The 19703-nt window shown below is 42.0% G+C and overlaps 1 protein-coding gene across 2 annotated transcripts in view; it reads right to left on the reverse strand.

Annotated features, from left to right (window-relative positions):
• Positions 1-17567, reverse strand: part of adgra2 (adhesion G protein-coupled receptor A2) — a 43283-nt gene extending 25716 nt beyond the window's left edge. The window contains exon 1 of one of the 2 annotated variants that reach the window (XM_040019817.1): positions 16489-17567. In XM_040019817.1, the coding sequence (XP_039875751.1) occupies positions 16489-16778 (290 nt within the window). In that variant the 5' untranslated portion in view covers positions 16779-17567. Of the gene's footprint in view, positions 1-656; positions 3009-16488 lie in introns of those variants that run through there. The other variant, XM_040019818.1, reaches the window with a different exon arrangement.
• Positions 17568-19703: the final 2136 nt, after the last annotated feature.

Raw genomic sequence — 19703 nt, forward strand, 5'->3', positions numbered from 1 at the left:
GGCTTAACTGCACATTTCTGCCAGATCTGTCTGTAAGTGACAGATCAGATGGCAGATTGATTTAATCTTCTTCTGTTTTCAAGACCTATTCGCATGGCACGTCAGTGCGCTAACTCAGTCCAGACTACGGTATGGTATCTTTCATTCACTTAACCCTTTCAGAGCACAGAGGCCTAAATTAGATGGGCTAATTGAATCCATCTAATTCATGCAACCAAAGGAAAAAGAGAAAGAGAGGGAAAGCAGGGCCACATGTCAGGCCCCAGGGATCTTGTTTAACCATTTCGCATAATTCATTTACATTAGGATCAAAAAGAAAGAGGTCATATGAAAAGCACCAGGTCAAACCGAGTTACCAGCTTCTCTTCTAGCAGTTCTCACTCAGCAGAATTGTTGTTATACACCACATGTATAACAACAATTTGACGTCACGGTTTTCTTTAATATAAAACATAAAAACACATATGGATGTATTCTTGGTTTTTCGCAAACTTATCCCCAAAGAGATCAAGTAAACGAATATTCTTAAGAAAAAAAAACTTTTAATAAGTGAGCTCGATTCTCAAGTAAATTTCTGTAAACATTACATCTTTAGAAATGCCAAATTATGCATTATTTAAATCTTTGACATCATGCAAAAACGAAAAATCCCCTACCTGCAAAAACCTTCTCTCCAGAAGTTCAGTGGCAAAAAATGTGTAAATTTACGCATCGAATCACACTTGACTTTTTAGCTTCCATTGCCACAGCTCCGTGTTAGATCAGGCTTCTTATGCTGCATGATGGTGTGTAAAAAAAGTAGAACTATACAAAGCATCTTGTCTAGCAGACCACAGCAGCTCCTCCCTGCATCATGCCACTCACTTTGTTGGTTTGCTCAATTTTCTTACTAAACCCACAAAGCCTTTGAGGGCCACACGGGAGCAATGACAGCACGTCACAAATCGTATTTGATTTACTTCCACTCCCCACCCCCCAACTCTTAACTACATAGCTGTCTCATTGGTAACACTCTGCCCTGAGCCTGGAGGATAAGGCCTGATGTGTGCGGGTGCTTACGCACCTTTGTCTTCTGTATTCTGTATACTTTCTAAAGCTGATTTTGGGCCGTCGTTTGGTTGAACACAGGCGATAAAAAAAAGATACATCCCTCTATTATCTGTCCTAACCACAGCAAGAATGCTGTAAACTCAAACACAACAGGATGTCCTGTTTGCTTTTTGGTGTCAGTATCATCCCACCTTCATCCTCTCATCCTGCTTCTTTGCCAAATGCACTTTAAACTTTTTCTTTATTTTTTTGGGTGGGGAAGGATACACAGGAAATGCTCTAGCCTGGTTTGGCATGTAGTCCCGAACATAAATGAGCAGTACTTAAGTAAAAAGCCCCGATTTCAATTGGCTCCTAAATATTTAGGCATGCTGGATTCAGACAGTGAGCTCTGTGTAGCTGCAGGCTTCTACAGCAAACCACAAGCAGAAAAAGAGTCTTAAGCAAGGATTTATATTTAATAAGAATTCATCTCCAGGCTAAGCTCCTAGAGCTCATTATGTATGTAGTACACTTCACGTTCTGTGAATAATAGTATGGTTTTCTTTCATACTGACTACAGATTCATTCTTCTTCAGCAGATCCAGTCTTTACAACACCTGAAGCTGCAGCAGTCTCACCAATGATGAAACAACGGGAGCGCTTGAAAGATGCGATCGATCTAGCACTCCGAGGCCAAAAGAGAGGGAGGTGCTCAGGTTCAGCGTAATAAAGAGTAAAAACAACCCAAAGCACCACTGTGTAAACATCAATTAACTTTGGATTGGTCTCTTACGCTCGAGGACCACACGCGGGGTGAGAGACAAGAACCCTTGAAAGAGATTGGTAACGTGGCAAAACTCCGGTCGTAATTCAGAGACCAATGGGAGCCAGATAATGAGACTAACTGTAAATGAGAGTCTCAGAGCATCATTACTGAATTAAGTCTGGTTTAATTAGCCGATCTGATAATGCACATGCTGGTCTGTTTCACATAAATAAAATTTAATAAGAATTTAATCGTGAGGGAGCTGAACTCTGCTGAAAGTGGTGCAATTACCCACTTTTAGATTACAAGAGGCCAGCTTTGTGTGAGCTCTTTCATTTGTGTCTTACAGCTGAGCTGCAAAACCAGTGCTGATTTATTTTACTGCATTTTCCCCTTTAGCTTTCCATTTGAGCAGCTTTTTCTAGCCAAAGGTGCATTTCAAGAATATGTGCCATTCACAGAGGAGAACTAAGTGGACATGGCAGCACTTCTCTTCATATATACATCACACACATATCCCTCAGAGTAATGCAGACAGACGGGGTGGATCAACAAAATACTGCGGTTACACCAAAAGATGGATTAGAAAGTGCATTACCTAATTTAGCTTCCCAATCCCACTTACTCCATCCAAACACGGGCTCTAATGAATCAGACGCCATTACCCATCTACATTACACTGCTACTATGACGGGCTGGCAACTTGTGGAAGTTGTACCCCACCTCTCGCCCGCTGTCAGCTGGGATAGGCTCCAGCACCCTCGCAACCCTGAACCAAATAAGTGGTTTAAAAAAATGATGGAAGCATGCAGTGGATTACACTGCAATTTAAGCTCCCAAACCAGGAGAATCAAAATGATCCCTTCAGCTGCGGGCACGCCAGCGAGAAAGGATAACATCATCGGATGTGTCATAAGAGATGAGCTGTAAACTTTTAGAAAATGTTTCAGTGACAGACTGTGATGACTGTGATACTTTTACACCCACAGAAAAACATACACAACTTGCTAAGCTGAGATTCCTGTCTGGACAAACTTAGAGCCGTAATTAAAGCGGGCTGCCATTTATACATTCAGCGCTGTGATATGTGAGAAAGCCAATCTGGAAAACTTTTACTAACAGCAGCAATTAATCTTCCAGTCTTGCATGCAGAATGCAAGAGTGCGTCTATAAAAAAGCTATTTGCTAAATGAATGAATTGCCATGAAGTACTGCTGATGTTTGTTTAAGTGGAACACAATGTAGGCAATACAATTAAAAACAGCAGTCATTATTAATTATTTGAATTGCTTTTTAAAATAAATAAACCTGCAGTGACAGACAATAATAAGCATTTATACACCTGTACATATACACATAAGCTGTGAAGACCTTCATTAGCAGCTGAGAATTGTGGGTAATGACATTGCGTGAGGTGTGTTAACAGCGAGGAATTATATAAGTGTTAAAGTAAATGTAGATTAGTTGTTTAGTGTTGGTTTAAGGAGATGTAAATGTTAATTCAGGGGATATTGAAATGCATCAGTATGTGTGAACTGCATTATTTTTTTCTGAGGAAATTATTTATTGTATGCTGTGAAAATATTCACATTTTCATTTGTAGGACTGCTGACAGTATGTGTGGTTATGGTTCACAGCCTGCATCAGAACTCTAACTTTAAGAAAAATCCTGTAAATTTTACAGTAAAATACTGGCAGCAGGGTTGGCAGCACTTTATTGTAAAAATTTAAAGTGACCATACTGTAATTCTTTTTACATTTTTTTACTGTATTTTTCAAATACAGCCTGCTTACTCTAAAATTGTGTATTTTTTTTTTTTACAGCAATCCATTGCAGTCCAGCTCTCTCCTCTAAGTCTCTTCCTTGCTAACAGACACATTTTGTAGAAAGCAGAGGAGGAAAGTGGAGGGAGGAGGAATAAGAGCAGAGAGATCTCTCAGAGTGGGAGGCCAGTTGTGCCATCCTTGTTACAATAAGTGCTTTAAAAGAGCCTTCCAGATCGCACCGACTATTCAGCACATGGGTTATTCCTAATAGCTTAACCCTTTCAGACAGAGAGTCACCTAAGCCAGCAGTCCTGGGAGCCCCTTGCACCCTGAGCCTGTCCTAGGCAAGTCGCGGCACCAGATATAACAGAAAGACTAAATGCCCCTGAGCACAACAGGCACTTAAACAGCAAATGCATGTCAAGATGTGAATGTGCCCATTGTGCCTGACCCACCAGTGGGCTCGCAGCAGCCACCAGGGAACGCTGCCAAGCTACAAGCCCCATTTACCGCCTGTCATGGAAAGGCACTTGCATGTAATTGCATGAAAAATATTTTTTATGAAATCATTTTGCAGACCCACATTGAGTAATTTAGTCATCAAACAGGGAGAAGAGGGTGAGAGCAGCCACATGAAGGAGTGGTACAGATTCCTGTCATTCGTGTATATGACAAAATAGATGAATTTAATGATTTATGCCAATAATTTTCTTGCATTACTCAGTTTTGTTATCATATTTATGTCCCTCAAGGCCTAGCGTGGGGAGTGTGCTCCTGCATCTGATATGCTGAACCGCTTATTATAGAGTGTACTGCATTGTGCTTGGGTTACCATGCAGGGCCAAGCAGTTAGGCTTTGTGGTTTGTGGTGTGTGTGTGTGTCTGTGTGCGTGCGCGCAGATTTATATGTACTAGTGTGTGACCTATCAGATTTATTTATATGGAAAGTGTGTATGTTTAACTCGATGGGTATGTGTGTGTGTGCGCGCGCATAAGTGGTCCAAAAACTACTAGTCTAAAATTAAAATCTGGGTTTTTTAAATGTCTCTAATTAGAGAGGGGAGGACTGGAGCCTATTTTGAGAGATGTGGCCATGCACGCCCTTCCCATATGTGTGCGCACAGGCTGACACACACACACACACATACACAATACACAATTTGGAGAGGAAGGTATCCACTTCAAGTTGCTCTTATTAGACAATTCATCGAGTTCTGCTATCAGGAACTGTCTACCAAAAGCGCTTCAATATACAATTTATTAAAGCTGAGAAACCAGTGAACTCCAAAGACATAAACAAGTAGCTGCCACAAATATTAACAATCAGGGAACACAAGCTGAAATAAAACCGCCTTACTGTGAGGCTGCAATAAATTAGTGCAATATTTATAGTCAAAGACTCGTCAAGACAAACCAAACTGGAAAGTTTATGGCTGGAGTGCAGGAACACAATAGTCAGTTTAATCACTGTCTAAAGTGTTTTTACACTTTTAATGAGGCAATTTAGTGAATTTAGCCATTTGAGACAGTGAGTGGAATGTGGTGTATGCCTGTTAACATTGTCTCATTGTTCTGTTTCATAACCAGCCTCTGTTTTCTGATTCCCAGCAAAGACTGCTGGGAAATCAGGCCGCGTTTACAAAGGCTTGGCTAAAATCTTTTTGCCCCAGATACTGAGTGCCTTTAGAGGAATCTGTGAGAAGGTTGTTTTTCTTTTTTCATATCTGTGCAGCAGTAATGCTTTCTCGAATGACAGTCAGGGCTCAATTCAGATTTACCAACGTTTCAACACCAGAGGCTACCACAGTGTATTAAATAATCAAAAGGCATCTGTAATAAAAACTGGTAGACCACCATTCTTTCCGAAGGAACACACATTCATACTGTATCTTTAAACAGCGGTTAAGCCATCAAGAAGATTTTAATCAAGGGTTATTGCTTTATGTCACAACTTGTTCAGTCACTTTAAATGTAGCTCTAAACCAGATCTTATTCATAGACAGTGTAAAGGATAAAACAATCCAAGCAACAGATGTTTAGTTTGTTGTGGCTCCGTGTAACAGCTTACTCAATAATACAATGGTTTTGAGTAACGATGAAGATGAGCTGCTGGTTGGTTTTATATACTTGAGTACCGTTGATAAAGATACAAAAACACACTATCAGTATCTCTTTTTTATTTAACAATTTGTTTCTTAGGAAAAAAAATGTGGTCACATGACATTACCTCGGGGACAAAGCTGGGGTTGTTATTTCCCACTACTTGCAGTATTTATCTTTCCATCTAAAGCCCCTTCCACATATAAAGCAATTTATTTGTTTTCGATCCCTGTGCTGCTGATAGGGGAGTGCAAGTGAACAATATAAGCTCTGGTTGTATCGGTAATCATAGTTTGTGCGTGCAACACCCTCAACTTCTGGGTGATCCACTTCTACCACATGGTGATTGCACAGGTTGCCCAGTGGAAGGCAAGCTGTCTCCCAACAATTACCATACAACTCAGATTGACTGCAATCACTCTAGGACAGATTGGCAAAGGTTTACACCTATACTTGCCATGTAATTTATAAATTTACAATCTGTCATCTATCATCATACAGTCTGGTGAACTCCAACATCTGTCGACAGCAGTCTTTACTCTGCTATGGAGAGCTGCTGCAAGCTAATGAGAGCCTCCAACCTGATGAACTTTGAAATTCAGTTTAATTCAATTTCATTGTATTTATATGGCACCAAATCACAACAACAGGCGCTTATAAAAGACCCCTACAATAATCCAGAGGAAGGATTACCATATGCAGTTCATTCACAGTAAGAGAGCGGTGGATAAGCTGCTGATTGAACTGCTTATTTGTTTGTGACAATGTGGCATTTAAAAACATTTTCAGAGGAGCAACCTATCTGCATGTGTTCCCATTCAAGCACACTGACATGACTGACAAAAGGAAACCCAAAAGCTTTCCTTGACTTTAAATTCTGCCATATGTTCATTTAGTGTTAGTACACAGACTAATGGAGACTTTTAGCTCTTAATTGTTGTGCTTAAATCCAGATTGGTGATAAAATGGCACTAGCCATGTCCAAAGCCATGAAGCACTAAGTTCAGCCTCTTTGCTCGACATGTTACTGTTCTTGCACATTCGATACTTTCTGTAGTTGCTGTAAAATTGTCCTGGTCAACCCACCCTCTAAAACTGAAAGTGTAAGCACATTATTCATACTGATGGATACAGTTAGTATACTCTAAGTAATATAAAAGTATCTGAAATTCAGAAGATGATTGCACTGCATTGCCATAGATTTGTTCAAAGACACACACATGCATGCACACACACACATACACACACGCAAGCCACAGGCATTCCCACTACAGACACCCATTATCTCCGTCCCATGTGTTGTCGACCCGGAGCAGGAACTTTGGGGGCCGCTGTGGTCAGACACAGGGAGCGGGAAGTTAGCGCTGGCAAAGAAAAGCCAAAGTCAGGCATTTTTGGAGTAAGATAAGAAGAGAGCAGCGAGAAAGGAAAAACTAAAATAACAAAAAGCCACTTGGGGGTATGAGATTACTATGACAACACACCGCTGTTTTTGCCAAGTTTTGGAACACCGCGGCCATTTAATCAACAAACACAACAAGGTGATAAGTGAAATGCACATTCATCAAGCAAACGGGCGGGCAGCTGCAGTACACACAGTATGACGGCGAAGACTCCCTCTCTGCTTATGTTACCTTGAACTGCAAGGACTTAATAAAATACAAGGCTTGTGTGGCACTGGCAGGTGCTGCAGCTGCAGTAGAAAACTCGGAGTATCCAGTGTCAGGCCGTTGTTTGCTTTTTTGATTTATTGCTGACCACGGCCACACCTAACATGTGTGGAGGGGAGTCTGCTCCCCCTCGTCTCAACACCTTTCCCCACATAAATAAACTCTTCAGGAATGCCCAGCCAGCACGCTCTCTCTTTCCCTCTCTCTCTCTCTCTCTCTGTGAACTTTCCCTGATGATAAGATGTCATTCGGGATGTCTCGTAGTCACGCTCCTATCTGACAAACACTGACTCACAGACCAATCATAAACCACCGACACATCTGCTGGCCCTTGGGTATCCAGCCTCCCATTTGCCACAAGTGAGAGGCTGATGATGTGACTCAGAAGATAGCACAGCGATTAAAGGCACATAGATTAATACTGTAGGCAGCCAATTATACTACTGAGGTGAGCTGGCTTTGAAAAAATAGACACTCAGAGGGCGTAGCAGATGTAGCAAATGATATCGGGCTTCATGATGGGCAGATAAACAGAGCCAAAAATGAAAAGACTCAAACCAGATGAATGTGGGGTTAACAAAAAGGCTTCTCCATCACTCCTTTTTAGAGGCAGACTGCTTAGATGCTGGTGTAGCATATTCTTGTAGGTGTAGATTATGCAGGATTAGTTCAGCCACTGCTAACACTAGTAATATTATAGAAAGGTTTTTAATATATACAGTGGGGCAAAAAAGTATTTAGTCAGCCACCGATTGTGCAAGTTCCCCCACTTAAAATGATGACAGAGGTCAGTAATTTGCACCAGAGGTACACTTCAACTGTGAGAGACAGAATGTGAAAAAAAAAAATCCATGAATCCACATGGTAGGATTTGTAAAGAATTTATTCGTAAATCAGGGTGGAAAATAAGTATTTGGTCAATAACAAAAATACAACTCAATACTTTGTAACATAACCTTTGTTGGCAATAACAGAGGTCAAACGTTTACTATAGGTCTTTACCAGGTTTGCACACACAGTAGCTGGTATTTTGGCCCGTTCCTCCATGCAGATCTTCTCGAGAGCAGTGATGTTTTGGGGCTGTCGCCGAGCAACACGGACTTTCAACTCCCGCCACAGATTTTCTATGGGGTTGAGGTCTGGAGACTGGCTAGGCCACTCCAGGACTTTCAAATGCTTCTTACGGAGCCACTCCTTTGTTGCCCGGGCGGTGTGTTTTGGATCATTGTCATGTTGGAAGACCCAGCCTCGTTTCATCTTCAAAGTTCTCACTGATGGAAGGAGGTTTTGGCTCAAAATCTCACGATACATGGCCCCATTCATTCTGTCCTTAACACGGATCAGTCGTCCTGTCCCCTTGGCAGAAAAACAGCCCCATAGCATGATGTTTCCACCCCCATGCTTCACAGTAGGTATGGTGTTCTTGGGATGCAACTCAGTATTCTTCTTCCTCCAAACACGACGAGTTGAGTTTATACCAAAAAGTTCTACTTTGGTTTCATCTGACCACATGACATTCTCCCAATCCTCTGCTGTATCATCCATGTGCTCTCTGGCAAACTTCAGACGGGCCTGGACATGCACTGGCTTCAGCAGCGGAACACGTCTGGCACTGCGGGATTTGATTCCCTGCCGTTGTAGTGTGTTACTGATGGTGACCTTTGTTACTTTGGTCCCAGCTCTCTGCAGGTCATTCACCAGGTCCCCCCCGTGTGGTTCTGGGATCTTTGCTCACCGTTCTCATGATCATTTTGACCCCACGGGATGAGATCTTGCATGGAGCCCCAGATCGAGGGAGATTATCAGTGGTCTTGTATGTCTTCCATTTTCTGATGATTGCTCCCACAGTTGATTTTTTCACACCAAGCTGCTTGCCTATTGTAGATTCACTCTTCCCAGTCTGGTGCAGGTCTACAATACTTTTCCTGGTGTCCTTCGAAAGCTCTTTGGTCTTGGCCATGGCGGAGTTTGGAGTCTGACTGTTTGAGGCTGTGGACAGGTGTCTTTTATACAGATGATGAGTTCAAACAGGTGCCATTCATACAGGTAACGAGTGGGGGACAGAAAAGCTTCTTACAGAAGACGTTACAGGTCTGTGAGAGCCAGAGATTTTCCTTGAGTATTGAGTATTGAGTTGTATTTTTGTTATTGACCAAATACTTATTTTCCACCCTGATTTACGAATAAATTCTTTACAAATCCTACCATGTGGATTCATGGATTTTTTTTTCACATTCTGTCTCTCACAGTTGAAGTGTACCTCTGGTGCAAATTACTGACCTCTGTCATCATTTTAAGTGGGGGAACTTGCACAATCGGTGGCTGACTAAATACTTTTTTGCCCCACTGTAAATCCTGTAAAATTCTAATAATTATGCTGGTTCAAATGGCTATGGAGAAGGAGCAACCACAACAGTGTAACAGGGCGTGTGCCGTACATTTTGCTAGCAGCTGTGAACAAACTAAGAGACTGCTCATGAGGACATTTGATAGAGAAACTATACGTAAGTTAGTTAAACAAACATGGTGAAAAGAACACACAGACAGCAGTGTTTTGTACTACAAGTGGATGTTTTTTTAATAATAATAATCAGCACACACTTGGAGCCAATTCAGTATTCAAACTGTAAATCTGAATAAATTGAATTAATAATCTCTTTGAGTCATTAAGCTTTAGAAAGCTATAATCGGGTACTGTGTTTCTCAACATGACAGAGTCATGATCAGCATCAAATAGCTACCTTTTAGACATTTTCTCTTTTTTTCTCATGAATAATTTAAAAAACAAATGAATAAGCTGAGTTGGTCATGTCGATGGTGTGTTTGCTGGCAGTGCCACTCAAGCACACCATCTACATGAGATGAAGACAAAATGTGGTTGTAGGAGTAGCTCAAAAATCAAGCTTTTATCTGCTTTCTTGCTAAGAGTTGAACTGATAAAAGTTGGAAGGGAGAGCCAGCTGTTTTAGAATAGAATAGAATAGAATACTTTTATTTGTCAATTTCTTCAAATGTACTTGCCATACAAAGGAATTGAAATTACGTTTCACACTGTCCCATGCGTAGACATTGACAACAATAAGGTGCAGATGCACAACAAAAACAGCCCTAACAATAAGGTAATAAATAGTAATATAATAATATAAATAGTGCTAAAAGAATACTAAAAATATATATATAGCAGCAGGTGTGTGCAATTGCAATGCAAGTCAGGAATGTTTTCAGTTCTTGGTTATGAGAGTGTTTCCTTGTTGGAGAGTGTGCGTGGGGGGGGGGGGGGGGGTAGAGTCCAATCTGTCTACTATACTTCTGCTACTATACTTTTATGCTGATGTGTTGTCTGTTAGCTGTGCAACAATGACCTAACGTAAGTTTGTGCAGGACACTGGACAAAAATAATGTCAAAGTGACCTAGGTCACACAAAAAAATGTGACACTAAAGAGCAAAAACTAGTTTATCTCTGTATATGTGAACATAAAGTTTGCATCTCAAGTGATGCTGGTTTTAATGCAAAAATCATGCAAAAACATACTGTCTGAAGGAAGTAAATGGGCAGACATTCACTTCCATGATCCTCACTGATAAAAAAATATTGTTGCCGTGGGTGAAATACTTTCATCTGAAACCCTTGACTGCCATTTAGCCACACTGACATACTGGGCTCAAGTTCAAGCATGCAGAGAGAGCAACTGCAGCTGTCTTGGATGGGGAGGGAGGGGGGACGATCACGCCAAGGATGGGCATGCTGCTGACCCTCACTCTGAGTATCTGAGCCCACTCGCTCAGGCTGGCATCCACTGAGCCACAGCCATCAGTCACTGACAATGATGACAAGAAAATACGCCAAAGGAGGAGCACAGCTTTGACTTGGGTACAAACCACAAGTTATGAAGCACCAGCACATTTGCACATGAGCTGCCACTGTACGTTCTCTTCATTTGTCTGTTATTCATTAAAACGCTAAAACAAACACAGCTGCCCCCACGCTGCACTCATTTTTCTTTGGGTGTTTCAGGGCTATAGCATGAATCTGTAGGATACGTATACCAGTTAGCTAATGATACATATATATTGCTTGCTTCAACACAGATACCCCAAACTGGCATATTTTTATATGTCTGCCAGCTGATTGTCTGTGAAACATCCTTTTTCAGATGAAAGATTGAATGAACTCTTCCTTCTGCTAAGTTGTGCTCCACAGCCTCCCACATTTTCATTATTATTAAATCCATTTTTGTCTTGTTCCCTAATGCAGTAGTAGAACCTACAGTATGAAATCTTCTGAAACAGCCTTCACTTCATACAACAAGAATTCTGTGATCAGTTTACAAAGAAAGTCTGAAGATGCTGAAAACACTGAAATAGCCGATACAGAAAGATTACAGCTTCTTTAGTCAGCAGAGCTAAACTTTCGATAACAATTTCAACATAATAAACAACATTTGGCTTTGGGACACAGGGGTTGATGAAATTATGCGTATGTGGATATTCCATTAAAATTATAATAACTTGTTAGTAATGAGCCCATCAATCATTGTGATTAATGGGCTCATTTTGCAACATCCACACTTTTCAGATCAAATTACATTATTATTGGAATAACAACCTGGATGGGTTTTTTTGGAGGGGGGGTTAACAAAAATGCCAGATTTGTTATTCCAATCGCATACATAAACAGTTAGCTAACTGGAATTTCGAACTCTACAGCTGGACCAATTTATCAATGGGCCAAAATTTTAGGCCACTATTAAATATTTTCTGATCTATTGATATTGCCATTTATAACAGCAAATGACTGAAAATGAAACAAGTAAAGAAGAGACAACAGAAACACCCTTCAGCCAGGAAGTTGCATAGTTTGCCCACCAGGGGGCACTCTGCAACATCCCTTTTGCCAACAAGTGTTTGGAACTACAAACAAAACAGAGTCAGGCAGAATCACTAAATACCTACACATAACAAATGAAGTTTTTTTGCGTTTCTGGTGTCTGAAAAAAAAAAAATCGGCCGATATATTGGATTTTTAAATCATCAAATATCGACATCAGTCTTAAAAAACATACTATAGCTGTCAGGCTGAAGTCTGACAGAAACAGTTCTGTGAAGTCTCTGGTATTGACAGGTATGTAAGAAAAGTGTGTTTACACTCCAAACCAGTTGAGAGAATGGAAACTATGAACTTTTGCTATAGAGGCATAAGAGAGAGCTTCTGTTAGAGATGTAAGCCGTTTAGAGTAGGTACAGATGTTCCTCCCTCTGTCAATAGCCTCAGTATAGTCTTCTTAGCTTTACTGGGAGCGTCCTGTGTCACTGAGCCTTTCTCCTGCCAATTCACTCATTTTCTTTTAGGCTATTTGGGATGCATAAAACTGGGGATATACCAACATTGGTGCCCATGTTGTCCCTACGTCTTTCTATGAATTACTGCCGGGGTCGTTAGGCTGGAACAGACATGTGAACAATGTCACCTTGTTCAATGTGGCATCCCCAGCAGATGTTTGAATGACTCAGTCCTGCCCTTTTAATTCAAACATGTCCAATAATGACTGATGACTGGTACTTGAATAGGTTCAGACCTGGCATTAACACTCTCACTGGGTCTAGCGCTACCCTAATGTATTCCACTCCTCACTTTTATGCATCACCTTTAAATCCATTTTCCAAACAGCTTTTCTGACTTTTACCAGTACTAGTAAGGCCTGTACCATTCTGACTGGCCAGGTGTGAAGCATAACTAAATAACCTAAGCTTGGGGCATGGAGAAGACTGTGTAGAGAAGCTGGTGCCTTCAGTGTCTAAGCTGTAGAGATCTGCAGTCTTTTTTGACACAGATGAGTTCTCTCAGTTCATCCAGCTGAATTATTATGACAGAAACATCCAATCTGCTCTTGATAAAAAACAATATGCCAGTTGCATTAGAAAATGTCTCAGATTTGAACCTCCCTTGGCATTATCACAGACGAGAATTATTTCTTTTAAGTAACCAAAAGTTATTCGATTTTGCAGCAAATGAAGAAAGACTGTTTGCACATCGTCAAAACAAAGTCCCGCGTCCATGTATGTCCTTGAACGCGTTGCCAAGATATGACCTAACTTCCTTTTCAACAGCTTCATTGCCATGATGAATAAAAGCTTTTGAAAATCAGAAATCCATATAATATCTTGGTATGAAGATGATCTGGTCCAGTTCTGATGAAGATCGGAAACAACGGAGCCTGTGAAATTTTAGCAAACTTAAAACACAAACCAAAAAAATTGATATCATATGGATTTATCATAGATCTTATGAATATTGGGCATATTGTTTAAAAATTAACTCCAGCTCCAACCAGCTGCTTCAGCGGCAGTGGTGTTACCCAAAATTGTAGTTTTGCATAATTCCGCTAACAGGCAAAGACAAATGTAACATCCAAAATATTAGAGACACAAAGTAATGTATTAAAAGTGAAGCTATGTTGATGCATTTAGGAGCCCTGCCTCCTCCTCTTGTGTCTCAACTTGGAGCTAAAGATCTGTTAGTCAGGGGATGGGGAGTTTTCAGTCTCCAGGGGCACATCCCTCTGAACTGCCTGCCAAACTTCTCCTCTCTCCATCATTTTTCTTGCTCAGCTTTCTTTCTTTCCCCTTTGATTCCCTCGTCCCACTTCTTCTACTCCTCGTATTCGACCTTCTTCCCTCGCTCCGGCCTCTTTTTAACCTAGACCCTCTTTTCCCACTTTCTCCTCAACAGAACTTTTCACTTTCACACCCTTATCTGTTTTACCCTCTCTTCCCTTTCCACTCCTCTTCCTCTCTCAGCGAACCACCTCCTCTGCAGCCGTGCATAATTAGGCCTAAACACAAGCCTGCTCAAGCTCACATCTGGAAGGAGTTTGGACATGGCAGTTTCCTACCAAGACGACTAAATATTTAGGTTGAGAGTTACTGCATGTGGATGAACTCATGATAGAGAGCGGGGGGAGGGGGGATGGGGGGATGGAGATAAAGAGAAACGAATGAAAGTGGGACAAACGACTGGAGCTCGATGGAGAAGGCTGAGAATAAATTTATACACCATTAAACCACCGATAAGCATAAGTTTAAAGAAACGGCGATGTGTAAACGTGACACACACTGCAGTGTAAACAAACTCCAAACAGAGATACTGACGAGCCATAGGAGGAGGTGATAATATTGGGGGGGTCAGGGGGGTGGACTGTTTGCTGCTCCTTTATGGATGGCAGGAGCAACAAACAGCCAGCTAATAGTTTTAATAAACAAATCGCCGTCGGGTTTTCCCATGAGGCTCAGGGGCCTCAGCTGGAATGTTCACAGGGGCCAGCTGTTGTGAATTACACGTAGCAGCCAGCCCCGGAAGCCCAAGGCCTGGTGTCCTCCAGCCTTTGCCTGCTCAGCGTGGAGGAGAGCATTCCTCCAGGCTGCCCCAGAGAGAGGGCAGCAGGGCCTGGCTCTCAAGCCCTCCAATTCTGGAGGAGGAAAAGTGATGTAGGCATGGAAAAAGCTCCTATGCCGCACCTGGGATACTGTCTGCAGTTTCAGAGCGTCTGTGGAATGTCAGTAATAACACGAATACCCACACAACTTCTCGCATTCCACATCTGGAGCTAATGTCACGAGCAACAGTGGGAACGCAGGCGCTTGAAAAGACTCACCGAATCCTCAGGAAAACAAACTTTCTAGACACCGTCGTTCCCGGGATATAGAGAAAATGGTGGATTGCAAGCGGAATTGTTTTCGCCTGGCAGAGAGCTTAATCAAAAAAGTGTCACAGAATGCAAAGCACATGCACAAAACATCTTAACCAAAGTTAGGTGTGGGTATAGGAGATTATCTTAAGTCACCTCAACCACTGCCACCCGAGCCATTTCACCTCCTCCAGCTTTTCAGCAATGTGTTCCCCAGATGTTTATCCTGCCTTTAATAAGCAAGAAACATAAAGCCCTATAAATGGACTGCTGGCTGGCTTTAGCTCTCCTGGGCATAAATCCCCTCACTTTACCTCATATGCTTTCTCCAGTGGGGCAGTTGAACATGTTTTTTCCCCCTGTGACGATGTGCACTTAGCATTTCTCCCGCTGGGTCAGAGTACAGAGACACTAACACACTGTGGGAATGAGCAATGTCTTCAAAAGACTGAGCAGCTGTGAAGAAATTGGTGTGTTACTGTCCAAAGAAATGTGTCACTAATAGATCGGTAGGCCATCAGTCATGGGCAATAGTGTACTTTGGCCAGTGATGGTAGTGCTTTCAAGTTTGGTCCAAAACAGACCACACAAATAACTGCTTTATAATTACAAATATGCAACTATTCTGGGTCAGGATTAGTGCTGTCCAGCTCTCGCCAGATGTTTTTTTTTTTCCTCCCTTTTCAACAGAAGGAGATAGTGAGACAGGGTGTTGCGGCATTTAAGGAGCCGCCCACCAGTAAAGCAAAGACTCAGACATAAAATACTTATAATGTGTTTCTGTTTATTCTAGTTCTGCGAGGCCAAGTCAGCTGGGCCATGTGCACGAGCGGCGGCGGTGGTGGAAGAAGAAGGAGCGAGCTGAAGACAGGGCGTCTGGCTGAGTCTAATTTAAAGCGACAGAGTTGTGTCAGAGAGGCAGGGCCAGATGATGGCTACAGTCAGCCCTATGCCCTCTCAACGCTTGTTTTAATGGTTTGCAGCATGGCAGCGTTCAGCCCGGCAGTTAAAGTAAATCAAGATGTAAGCGCCTAACCTGACAAGTCTTATTAACTCAGAAAGCCATTAATGTAGGTAAAACTAAGGTCAAGGGGTCATCAGTGTGTGGCTCCCAGAATACTTAAGCCTTAGATGATAATCACATTGGGAGTACTTTTTAAGAATGAACAACTAAAGGTGACTTCCCTAATCCTATAACATGGACATCCTGTGACTTCAACTTAATTTAACTATGGAAACAAGTTGTTTAAAAAGATTGGATAATATTTCCCCTCCAAAATGTTTAGGGGACATTCAGAAATACTATTATGAAAGCTGAGTGACACCAGAGGACAGAAATGAAGCCTAATTGTACCAGTGACACCAGTATGTCAGGCCCAGCCTTCAAAAATCCAGCCTTATGATAATAATACACTGTTAATTCGTCAGTTTGAATGTTACAGTGATACTCAAAGTGTTCCAACTCACAGAGTGACGGTTCTGTTGGGCAGCAAGCCGGGATCCGGAAGTTCAGTCAGCTCCCCCTTGCTGCAGCTGACCCTGATCCCCACAGCCTGGACGCTGTGCAGTTTGGGGCGCTCTTCCGCGCAGCTGCAGCCACTGGTGGAGGCGAGTAGCCCCGGGCAAGCCTGGTAGAGCCTCGGCAACAGGAGCAGCATCAGTACCAGACGCCCCGGCAGCAGAGGGATGCCAACGCCGGGCGCAAACATTGTCCTTCGGCTGGATCTCACCTCAGCTGCACCCCAGCCTCCAATCATCCCATATCTGCACCATGGAGCTTTCAGTGGGTGTAATGTGGACGAGAAGAAAGTTGTAATAACAACAATAATAATAATAAAATCAGCTTTCAGGCCTTGAATGAATGGCAAGGTTAAAGGATCCGCTCAACAATGGACACTCGCCATCCGGTCATTCCAGAAATATTCAGCGCCGTTGATTTTTTTCCCAAGTGTCCCGTTATGTCATGGCAGCCCGGGCGCACAACTCCCTCTGGTCCAAACGCTTTTAATAAATCCAAGAGATGTGTCACCCTCCAAACGTCCACAACAGTTAGAAAAAAAGCGATCCAATATGTCTCTAAAAAGTTGATGGCTGTGTTAATTACCTTTAGAGAAGTGGGAGTGTCCAGATTACCGTTATCTCGCCTTCTGCAAACTTAATCCAGGGGTTGGTGAGATTGACGGCTGAGCAGTCACATCCACAGCCACGCTGTCGTTCATATGAACAAAAATTAATTCTCTTTTTCACTTGCTCGCATCTCTTGAAAGTTTCCCTCAGTGTTTTCCTCCAATCCCTAAGATCACCGTTGCTTACTCTCATGCGCAACTTGAATTCAGTTTGAACTTGTTGGAAAAAAGAAACAAACAAAAAACAGCAACTTTTAGTTCGTTTAGAAGTGAGCTCGGAGCTGCGGTGTAATTCCCAGAATCTAGCGGTTTTGCTTGCTTGCCTCTGTCACACTCAAAAATCACTTGGTTACTACCCCAAGTGCGCCCATTCCGTCTTCGTCTGCGCCCTGGTCCCCGCGGTCCTAGCGCATCCGGATCAGCACAGAGCGAGACAGAGAGGAGGTTCCACATGTGACCGGGGAGGGGGTCAGGGCAACGACGACTCACGTTACACGCCTTCACAAAAAAAAAAGAAAAAAAAAAAAAAAAAGATACGGCCCATTAGGTTTAATATTATGGATATGAGTTTGCCTAAAACCCACAAATATTTCACCTATAAGCAAAACTGAAATAATTATCGAAATAATTAGGCCTAGTTATTAACTCAACTTTTGGCTTTTATCCCATTACAACAATAATACGTTCAATGATAAATTCATCAGAAAGGGAAACTGCTTTTGAAAATGTTGATCGGCCTGGGTGTAGAAGTCTGAAAGGTCTTGATTTCAGTGCCTGCCTGCACCGGGAGCCTAAAACTAAAATTATGAATGAATGTGGAAAGCCTTCATTGTATTGTGCCTTTGGAGCAGATCAAAGAGTTTTCATTCAATCGACGGGAAGCAGAGGAAGCAAAGACTTTTACAGATACGCTACGGCAAATGTGATATTGTTGCTGCAGAAAGAGTTATGATTAGAGTTATTGATCTTTAAAATGTAGAAGTAGAGAATGGGGTGTCATATTGTAGATGATAACTTCTAGATTAATGGCATGTTTTCTTTTGTTTCCGTGGCTTCTCATAAATGCTGAAACTGGAGTGGCTGGCACAAAGAAGCTGTCAGGGCTCCAATACAGATAAGCTTTTTTCAGTCCTATTCTATCAAATTTTCACTGAATGTTCTTCCTCAATTATTCTGAGATAATAAAAAAACATTAAATATTTTGTTGAAAGAACTATATATATAGATAGAAATATATATATATATATATATTTATTTATTTTACAGAAACATTACATTTCTCCCCTAAAAGTAAAAGAATCCTTCCTCTGGCTCTGTTGCTCTTTTTTTCTCCCTGCGTGTATGGAAACTTCCCAAAATACAATATTTCAGTTTTAAAAATACCTTTTGATATACGAGAGGCTCAGGAGGATGGAAACCGTGGCGATTCAAATCTGGAGAGCATTTCAAAATATGAGAAGGTGAAGCAGGAAAGCTTTTGAAACGGGATTTTATGCAATTGGGCTTGACAACTATTCACCGACATATCCAAACTGCAGGCACCTCAGTCATGCAAGCAGCCTGGCAGTATAAAAGCGCACTGTGCTCTGAACCACACAGTGGACCCCTGGTTTGTTATTCCTGTATATGATACTTTACGTCGGGAATGGGCTGAAAAAGCCGGTGCAATTATTGAAAGAAAGCACAAGGAGTAGATGGGCGCCTGTTCAGCAATGAAACAGAGGGCTGTTTATCCAAGCCGTTAAATAAGGCTTCAAGTACAACACCCCCGTCCAGCTCCACAAGGCCCAGATCTCTCTCATCTGGAGAGCACAGTTTCCATTTTAAAATGTCACGTCCCAAACTGCACATTACATCAAATTGTACTTAATGGCATCCAGACAAACTTTAATGTCGGTCCAACATTTTCTCTCTATGTACTCCACACGCTCTCCCCCTGCTCCTTATAGCTTAGCAAGCAAGTCTCTCCTTCTTCCCTGTTCCACATCTGGACTCCATTCCAGGTGGAGTTATTGAGAAAGGGGGAGAACATCACGAAGGTGGAAAACAGAAGGTTGGAGGCTAAAAAAGCCCAAAAACGTATAGGGTTGAGATTGTGCCTCAGTGTCGATTTTGGCTGATGTTATACAAGCTTTTTGGGGATGTGTGACGAAGGCTGAGAGATGGTTTTGTATGTCGGTCGTCTTCTACAAATCCCACACTGGTAGATAAACATGTAAAACAATGGGGTTTTCAGCACAATTAGAGAAACCAGACCCACTGACTGCTGAGTTTCAGGCAAAAAGTCCGGATTTCTGCCAATGGATAAACAAAAGAAAACTTCCAGCCGGGAAACAGACGTCAGGCGACCTGCTGCCGAGTGTTTCTCGAGGAGCTCGTGACATCTAGCGGTGAGATCCGCAGCGCACTCGTCACTCCTCCACTTCTGCACATTTCCCGGGTGAATGGTTTTATTTAACACTTTATGAGAACATTAAGCTCTTTACTTCTACATTTTTGAGGGGTTATCAAACGATGTGGTGCTGTACTGTCAACACTCATTTATCAGAAGTCTTT

Source organism: Simochromis diagramma, unplaced genomic scaffold (genome assembly GCF_900408965.1).
Source record: "Simochromis diagramma unplaced genomic scaffold, fSimDia1.1 OVJJ01000822.1, whole genome shotgun sequence".
NCBI classification, from domain to species: domain Eukaryota; kingdom Metazoa; phylum Chordata; class Actinopteri; order Cichliformes; family Cichlidae; genus Simochromis; species Simochromis diagramma.